This window comes from Fukomys damarensis, unplaced genomic scaffold (genome assembly GCF_012274545.1).
Source record: "Fukomys damarensis isolate Sample0158 unplaced genomic scaffold, DMR_v1.0_HiC HiC_scaffold_12, whole genome shotgun sequence".
Taxonomy (NCBI): domain Eukaryota; kingdom Metazoa; phylum Chordata; class Mammalia; order Rodentia; family Bathyergidae; genus Fukomys; species Fukomys damarensis.
In genome coordinates, this window is record NW_022900924.1 from 3,935,340 (window position 1) to 3,945,308 (window position 9,969).

At 36.6% G+C, this 9,969-nt stretch overlaps 1 protein-coding gene across 1 annotated transcript in view; it reads left to right on the top strand.

Annotated features, from left to right (window-relative positions):
* Positions 1 to 9,969, top strand: part of Hormad2 (HORMA domain containing 2) — an 80,616-nt gene that overhangs the window by 34,950 nt on the left and 35,697 nt on the right. The window contains exons 9-10 of the mRNA XM_010603763.2: positions 2,299 to 2,450; positions 2,764 to 3,020. Coding sequence (XP_010602065.1) covers positions 2,299 to 2,450; positions 2,764 to 3,020 — 409 coding nt within the window. The remainder of the gene's footprint in view (positions 1 to 2,298; positions 2,451 to 2,763; positions 3,021 to 9,969) is intronic.

A 9,969-nucleotide genomic window follows, 5' to 3' on the forward strand; every position in this document is an offset into this window, starting at 1 on the left:
ACTAGAAAGCACTGTATTTTCCTATCAAGTTGAAACTCCACGTGTTAGATGTACTCATGGGTTCAATGGCAGAGACAAAGACGTGTGCTCCAGAAGGGTCCCAGTGCAGATCCGGGTGTGTGTTGAGGAGCAACATCTACGTGATACAAAGGGCTAAGTATCGCCGACGAGGTGGAATAGAAGTGGAGGATGCAGAGGGGATAGAAAGCCTGGTTAGGAGGGGGTTCTAAGGGCTGGGGGTGGATGTCCCTGAGAGGAGCAGCTCTGAAGAAACATATGGCAAGATTCTCGCTTTCCCTGTTAACCTTGAGGAGGCTGAGGATTTTCTGCTAAGTCTCCTGTCCTCATTTATTCTCTTATTTCTAAACTTACAGATGCACTCAAATTGAAGAAAAAAGTCAGTACCAGAAATGAGAATGAAAATATTAGCTATTATTAACTAATACATATTTGTATAGCACTTCACAGATTGTTTAGCACATTTCATACATGTTTTCAGTAAAATGGGAATGGCCACATCTTTCAGACACTAAAGTGGAGAAAGTAATGCATATTTCGGTTTCTTGGAAAAGTTAAGAATTTATTTAAGTAGGAGGAGTTCTGAATGAGATCTTACTGACGTGCCCTGGAGGTTTCCATAAGCTACGTGGCTTTAGAGCCCTTTACTTCGTTAAGTGTGCTCAAATTTGTTACATCCTGCTGGGCAAAACTTTAAATTGTTTGAAATTGATAGAACTAATGTGTTTACCTACTAAGTATTTGGTTTATGAACTCACATTGCCTCCAAAGGTTAGATCAGAAAAAAACCCAAACAGTTCAACTACTTAGGATTATTTTCCCCGTTCCCCTGCCCTCCCTTCACCTCCTCCACCCCTCCCTGTTTATAAAGACTTTGTTTCCATTTTTCCTTTTCTCATATTTACCCCTCTCCCTTCTTTCCTTTCCCCTACCCCTCCCACTTCCCCTTGCCCTTTGGACCTTTTCTTCCTATTTCACATTATCTGTTATACATTTTAATCCTTATTTACACTCTCACACCAGAGAAACTATTCAGTATTTGCACACGTGCGTCCTATTTGCTCCACTTAAGAGTATGGCCTCAGTGTGCATCCATTTAGTCATAAATGTCTCCAGTTTGTCATTCTTGGTGGCTGAGTAATATTCCATTTGATTTTTAAGAAACCTAGTCCAACTTGTTTATCATTCATTAATTCAATAAAAGTTTATTGAGTAGCTGGATACCAAACTCAGTACTGTGGAGATAAAAGAGCCACCCAAGGTCAAGAGGGGACAAACAGCCCTCCTGAGGGCAAACCTGGTCTGGAATAATAGCGATGCTTCCTTGAGAAGCAGCACATGAGTTAGGTATCAGAGGACAAAGCAGGAGAGCCTAGAAAAGAACTGCAGAGGCAAAATACAAATGAAGTGAGCAACGTATATAAATGCACACTTCATTTTCAGGTTAGAGGAAACCCAGTGTTCGCAGCAGGTGAAGGTGGAAGGAAGTAAGGGTTAGCTGGACGTGAAAAGTATTGTACTCATTCCATCTCTGTATTTCAGAGATGATGAATGTAGTAGAGGAATTAAGCAAAAAAGGTGAGATGAACAGATAATCCTACACGGAGTATTATTGTGGGGGCCGGGGATTGAGCTCAGTGGTTCCGCCGCCTGCCTCACAAGCGCAAGGTCCTGAGTTTGATCCCTGGCACCCCCCCAAAAAAGAATATTATTTTGGTAGCGGTGCGGAGAATGTTTTGCCACATGAACAAGAAGAAAAGCAGGTGTCCATAGAGGAGTGAGTGGAGCTTTTGAGAGATAACTAGGTGGTAGAGAGGCACAGAACTAGGATGTCGTTTTATGTTTGGAGTACTAAAGGAATGTCCGGAAGTTTATCCCACAAATGAGCTGACCAAATTAGAGTGTGTCTAAATGACTTGACCAGGTCATTCAGGTAGTTAGCTGCAGAGCCGATATTACATGCCAGGTCACATAATTGCAAATCCATTGTTCTCATTATTATGGCATGTAGTTATTTGTAAACCAATTATTTTTAAAAGGTCATTTTTAAATACATAAGGAGAACTTGCTATTTACAAACCCTTTGTGTATGCAATCTAAAAGTACAATCACTTCCTTAATTTACATTCTGAAAATTGTCTGAAAATGTCCTGGTATTTAATTTATAAATAGAAATATAAATATATAGTTCATAGTCATATAGTTAAAAGTTTTTCTTTTCAAAATAAATTGTCAATATTGTATATGATTATAAAGGACGCTGTTTTTCTATGATTATAGTACTAGTACAAGCTTTGAAAGTGGAACATATAGTGACGATATTAAGAAAGCCAGTATTTTACTGATTCGTAAATTGTACATACTGACGCAGAACCTTGGACCTCTTCCTAATGAAGTTATACTTACTATGAAACTCCATTACTATAAGGAAGGTAAGTTCCTTCTTTAAGTGCTCAACTAATATTTTATATAAATAGGATTTTGCAAGCACCTAAAAGATACTGTTGCTGGGCCAGCCATGGTGGTGCAAGCCTGTAACCCCAGCACTCAGAAGGCTGAGGCAGGAGGATCACTGCGTTCAAGGCCAGCCTAGGCTGCATAGTGAGTTCAAGGCTGGAGTGAACTATATAAGGAGACCCTGACTTAACAACAACAACAACAAAGTTTGTTGCTACATACGAAATATGAATTGTATCTATTCTGTTGAAAATAATTTTATGGCTTTTTGCGCTTTTTGTTTTGCAGTGACCCCACATGACTACCAACCCCCTGGTTTTAAAGAAGAAGAAAAGAACTCACGCTTCCTGAGGTTTGAAGGGGAGCCTGTCAACATGCAAGTGGGATTGGTCTCCACTGGCTTTCATAGAATGAAAGTGAAAGTCACAACTGAGCCCTCCAGAGTGTCTGATTTGGAGAATAACCTCTTTTTGGAGAACAGCTCTACTGAGATTGCTCATCAGGGCCTAGACTGTGATGAGAAAAAGGAGGAATGCAACAATCAAGTAAGGCCAAGTTTTCGTGACCCTCCATTGCTTTAGTTAAATGTAATAGATATTTTTCAGTACATATACAGGTCATGTTACAGTAACAAAGTCTAATGGAGCGTACCAGGTATAAAAACAGAAACAGAGCAAGTCCTTAACATCAAGGAAATTTTAGTCTAAAAAGTACAATCTTCGTGGAAGAAATATATGTTGTTAGATGAAACTGTCCATGACTAGAGGGGAAAAAGATTCCCCAATTTATTTATTTTATTAGAGTTATCCATAAATTGGAAAATTTAAGGGTTTCTTCTTTTCACTTATAAGTGACATATTTTTAGGACTGTGCAATATTTCGGCATCTATTCATACTCAATAGAAATATACAACTCAGCTCTTGATTTTTGGAGTAATTGGGTGGAAAGAGGTTGGGAAGGAAAAAGTCTGCAGATCAACCCAAGTCAGGATGGAAACAAAGTGATCATCGGCTCTCCTGCGTGTCCAGCTTTGAGACCAGATCACTGGGGAAGCTCGTGGGTCGGTGAGGTTGCAGCCGCTGGGGCTGAGCAGGCAGCACTCTGAGTTCTTTATTTTGCTGTTTGTACAGTCTTAGAGTTAGTTGGTTACTCTTGTGCCTAGAAAAATCCCACCATTAACTGGCTTTTTCTGCACAATAATGTTTACTGTATGATAGCGTTGTATTAAAAGGGTTCTGAGACAAAAAAAAAAAATTCAGATGGTTTAGTGGGAAAAGGTGCTATAATCTTTTTCAGGAGGTATGTTAAGATTACGATGATAACTTATTTGCCTGAGATTGAGTCCTACTAGAAGGTGGCTGTACTAGATAATTTCTGGAGGTTTCTCCTAGATCTTTTTTGTGGGTGGGGGGATGATACTGGGGATTGAACTCAGGACCTTGCACTTGGCCAGGCAGGCGTGGAGCCACTGAGCTAAATCCCCAGCCCTCTCCTAGATCTTTAACTCTGTGTTATGTTTAATACATTGAGAAGAGGTCTTAGTTTTGATTCAATTTATATAAATGGTATAGCCAATCAAACCATTTTTTTTCATTTTTAGTATTTCATAATGTCAGCTATAAAATGGCTTTAGATTTTGGTACAATTTTCTTCTTTTGCTTCCATTCAAGGAAGATCTAGGTAAGATATAAAGGTTTAAAAATAAGTTAAAAGAATAACCGTGTATTAATTGGATTGTTATCCTTAAAAAAAATTAAGAATTTCTCTTTTACCAAAAGAAACATAAGCAAGACAGCCTGAGAAGAAAAAGTTCAATTGATAGATTAAATAAGGCATGGGATGACATTTCTCAAAAAACTGTATGATAAAGATCTAAATTTTATGGCAAATTTATAGTTGATTCAAGTTCCTCTCCTAGCCAGCCAATCATATTGGAGAATTTAGTAAATCTATTGAAGTGCTATTAACATTTTCCCACAAAGAATTCCTATTGTTATTCCTTCGAAGAACATAACATTCATTCACACACATCTATACCCATAGAGGATCATTAGCTATTGCCCTAAAAATTGTTTTATTTTAAAATGTATTATGTATCAAGTATAAATAATGTGCAATATAAAAATGATGAAAATAGTCATATACACTTCAGTGAGGCTAACAGTAGAACATTGCCTCTACCTAGAAGCCACCATATATATATACCTCTTCCTCATTGTACCACCTTATTCTAAAGGTAACCACCTCCTGAGGTTTTTTTTTTGTTTTTTTGTTTTTTTTGGTACCAGGGATTGAACTCGGGTCCTCATGCTTGCAAGGCAGGCGGCAGAACCACTGAGCTAAATCCCTGGCCCCACCTCCTGAGTTTTATGATAATTCTTCTTTTGTTGTTCTTTTTATCATGGAGTCTTTTGCTTGATCATTTACAACTGAGATCCATCCATTGTGTTGTTGTTTTTTCATTTCCATGGTTGTATTTTTTTTCCCCACTACTGGAGATAGAATCCAGGAGCGCCGTACCACTGAGCCAAAGCCCCAGCCCTTTTAGTTTTGAGATAGATTCTCACTAAGATGCCCGATTGGCCTTGAACTTGTGATCCTCCTTCAGCCTCCTGATTGCTGAAACTTCAGGCATATGCCACCACACCCAATTCTACTCTTGATAGAAGTCTCTCTCTCTTTTTTTTGGGGGGGGGCACTGGGGATCGAACTTGGGTCCATGCGCTTGCAAGGCAGGCCACCGAACCGCTGAGCTAAATCCCCGGCCCAGTCTCTCTTTTTGAAAGAAACATTTATAACAATTAATGGTTTACATGTGGAAGAGTGTCTGTAGGGAATATATCAAACAGTTCTAGGTATATACATTTTCAACTTTATTAGGTAACACAGAACTGTTTTCCCCAGTAATCATACCTATTTGTAGTGCACCGACAATGGAGGACAGTGTCCTACATCCTTACCAACACTTACTATTGATTGTCAAAGTTTGTTTTTTGCAAATCTGCTGGATATGAAATGCTAATACTGCACAACTTTAGTTTGAATTTCCTTGATTACTAGGAAGTTTGAGAATATTTTCATTGGCCATTCTGTTTTTCTTATATATAAAGCAGCTGTTCAAGTTTTTCATGCCTTCTTCTATTGGCTTATTCATGTTTTTCCTCAGAGATTTTTAAAAAATATTATAAATAATCATTCGTTTTCATTTATTTATGTTGTGATATTTTTTCTAGTTTGTAGCTTATCTTTTTCATTTTCTTTAAGAGGTCTTTTGATAAAGAGAAGTTCTTAATTTTAATGTAGACTAATATTTTCCTTTTAATATGTTTTTGGTTATATTTAAGAAATCCTTTTCTATTGAGAATCATTAATAATCTCATTTTATTCTAAAAGTTTTAAAGCTTTTCTTTTCACATTTAGATTCTTTGTTTGTTTTGTTTTGTTTTTTTTTGAGACAGGGTCTCACTATGTAGTTGAGACTGATCTGGAACTCACTACGTAGCCCAGGCTGGTTTTGAACTCACAGCGATCCACCTGCCTCAGCCTCCCAAGTGCTGGGATTACAGTCATGTGCCACCACGCCTGGCTCACATTTAAATTCTTAAGGGTTTATTTTCATTTGTACATGTATAGTATATATCTTCTTCAACCTTATAAATTACTTTTTACTCCACTAATGAAGTGTTTTATGAACAATAGTTTTTAATACAGTTTAATTTATCAATCTTTTCAACTATATTCAGCATTTTGGGTTACTGCTTTAAAATTTTTTTACTCCAGACTTTACAGAGCCACATTTTCTCTGTTTTCCTCTAAAAGGGGAAAAATAACTGCAGAAATGGATGAGTTTTTTCGTTTGTTTTTAGTTATAAGGAAAGCTTCTAGGCTAGGGGCGTAGCTCAGTGGTATAGTGCATACTTAGCATAACGAGGCCCTGGGTTCAATCCTCAGTACTGGGAAACCAAACAAAACAAAACTCAAAAAAACTTCCATGCATAACTTCACACCAAAAAATACGAATACCTGGCCTTTCCCGCACCGTTAGCTATTCATATATTTGGTGTGAAGTTATTCATAAGGTCTCATAATTTTTAAAAAAATCTTCTCTGTCCCTTTAATTGTCTTCCTCTTTTTATATCTGGGGTACTTATTTGTGTTCCATTTGGTTTTTTAAATTATATTTTAAAACAATAGTTTTACTAGTCTTCAAAAAGTCATTGTTTGATGATTCTGAGTACTTCTAATTGTTTTTATTTTCTATTTCATTTATATTTTCTTTAATTTTTGCTTTCTGTTTCTCTGAAATAGTTTTGTCTTCACCGACTTCATATTGATATTTGCATCAATATATAAATGTGTATATTCTGTTGATACCTCAAACTCATCTTCAAATAGAATTTCATCTAATGATCAAATATTCTATTTTCTTTTCACATTCTTTATCTTGGTACAGTATCACAGCTTTCCCGAACAACCTGACCAGGAGCGTGTTCAATTCCTATTTTCTCCTTACTTCCCACATCCTTTTGGCTACCGTTTCTGTCAGTTCTGGCTTTGAGCTATTTCTCAATTCTGGCCATATTGATACTGTGTTGATTAGGGCTGTCTTGACCATTCTTCTGGTGAATAAGAGCTATGTCTCCTACCTGGGTTTCCCTGATGTCATCGATGCCTCTGCAGTCTGTGTTCTAGAAAGCCAGAGCACAAGTGTACTGAAACTGTGATTATTACTTTCAAATGTATCAAATTGATTTATTTCATATAATTCTAAGAGACAGTAGGTAAAAGTTACAGTTCTGGAAGAGGTTGATTTTGGCTCAATAGAAAGAACTTTGTTTTGTTTTTCAGTGCTAAGTATTGAACTCAGGGCCTCCTACATGTCAAGCATGTGCCCTGCTACTGGGCTACATTCCAGCTCCTAGAAAAGTAAACTTTTAAAACACAATATTAGCCGGGTGTGGTGGCGCACGCCTGTAATCCCAGCACTCAGGAGGCTGAGGCAGGAGGATTGCTGTGAGTTCGAGACCAGCCTGGGCTACATAGTGAGTTCCAGGTCAGTCTCAACTACATAGTGAGACCCTGTCTCAAACCCCGCTGGCCCCCCAAAACACACAATATTGTAAAGACATTAAGATCATTTAAAATACAATGCAAATATTTCAACCATCCTATCATTCTGTCGTTGCTATTTTCATTTTTATATGTCCTATCCAGTATTTTTCAGTAGACATACTTGTTTGTATGTTTTTAATCATGATATATAAAATTTATTTTATCTATTTTTAACATTAATGTTGTGACTATGTCCCATATTAATTTTCACATTTTAATATTAGTGACTTTTGGTTTCATTTACGTCCTCTACTGTTTCTCTGTGTTTAAATATTCATATTGCTATAGTTGAATCTTGAATGACCCCTAAAGAATCATGTACCCTAAGAACCTAAAGACTTAGTTCCCTTTGTGATGCTACTGAGAGGCAATGAGACCATTAAAAAGTGTACTAATAAGAGGCCTTTGAGTCTTAGAGAATCTACCTTCTAGTTTCCTATCATCTCTCCTTTATTTTATTCATTCGTTTATTTATATTTTGAGTTTCCCATATAAATTTCTGAATCTGGCTTATTTCACTTATCATGATGGTCTTGAGTTCCATTCATTTTCCTGCAAATGACATGATTTCATTCTTATTTTTGTCTGAGTATTATTGAGTTGTGCATATACAGCACATTTTCTTTACACATTTATCTGTTGATAAGCATCTAGGCTGTTTCCAGAGCTTAGCTATTGTGAGTTGCGCTGTTATATACATGAATATGCGTGTATCACTAGAGAATGATGTTTTAAAATTTTTCAGAAATGTGCCCAGGAGAGGTATAGCTGGGTAACATCTTCTCTTTATAAATTTATTATGGCAGGTACTTTATTCTAGTGACAGAAAACTAATACATAGTTTAATTCCTGATTTTTCAATTCGATGTTGTAATGAATATCTTTGTGCAAGTGAAAGTACTTTTCCTTATACTTTATAGATATGATATCCAGAGTGAAATTTATAGAACCTGAAAATGTATGTGGTTCTCAAGTGAGTATTGTTAAATCACTTTCCAGAAGCTTTCAGCTTCTCTACCGCTTCAGGATAGCTATTTTGTTTTGTTTTGAGACGGTCTTACTTATGTAGTTCAGGTTGGCCTTGCACTCAGTATGTAGCCCAGGCTGCCTCAAACCCACAGTAATCCTCCTGCCTCAGCTTCCCAAGTGCTAGGATTACAGGCCTATGCCCCCGTGTTGGGGTGGATATTTAAATGTTATAGTTACTTAGTAAATTTGGTTGCCTTCTGAAAGAGTGAGCTCCCTATCATCAGTTGTGCTCATGAAAAAATATATGAAGATGCTGCCAAAGAAAAGTTAGTGAGATGGTTGAATTGGATTGACTTCTGAATCTCTTTCATGCCAATATTCACTGGGATGTTTTTAAAATTCCTATTAAGAGAATGATGCCCTGCTAAGCACTGTGAGGAAAATAAAAATACATAAAATATAGTTTCTGCCCCCTGAGAACTGTACACGAAGAGACAGCAGCTATATATCATGGAAAATAATACCAGAGAGTGTATGGCTCGTAGAAGTAATTCCAAATAAAAATATTAAGAACTGTCCTCAGGGCTATATATGTGCTGTTACTTCTAATGTTCCCAGCTGTTTCACTGGTAGATTTTTTCCTACCGGGGATTGAACTTGGGATCTTGTGGTTGTGAGGCATAGTAGATGTTATTATTATCTAGATGTTATTATTATGAAGTAGATGCTATTATTATCTTGATTTTTTAAATGAGGAAACTGAAACTTGGAGAAATTAACCCAAGGCTTCGCACAGAGAATATGTAAAAGGATCACAAGTGCAGCCTCAGCATTTGGCCCCAAAGTTTGTGCTCTTGGGATGTAGAAAAAAGATAAACTGGCACAGTGTGGGAAGGTTTCATTGAGTTGGTGATTTTATGGATGAATCATATTTTGACTGACAGAGATGAAGGTAACAATTACAGGCAAATTAGAAGAGATGGCATGGTGGCATCTGAACTTCTGTCTCTGAGGCTTATAATTCTTGTACTGAACTTTCTACACCTTTCCTGTATTTTATTTTATTTATTTATGTTTTGGGGGACCAAACTCAGGACCTTGTACTTGCAAGGCAGGCAGTGGCATCACTGAGCTAAATTCTCAGCCCCTTTCCTGTATATTTTATATGACTTTGCTGAAATCTTTTAACTCTTGGTAACCTCTGACTCAAAAATTTAAAAAACATTTTAAAGTTATAAGATTTTTTCATTAAAATAGAAAGTTTATAAAATCTCAATCAGTGTCAATCCAATAGTTTATACTGCCTTTTTACCAGTAATTCATAGTAAAGAGAAAATTTAACATAATCATTTTGTTATAAGATTGAAAAATTTTAAAAATTTGTGTGTTTTTTTTTTTTTTTTTTTTTTTTT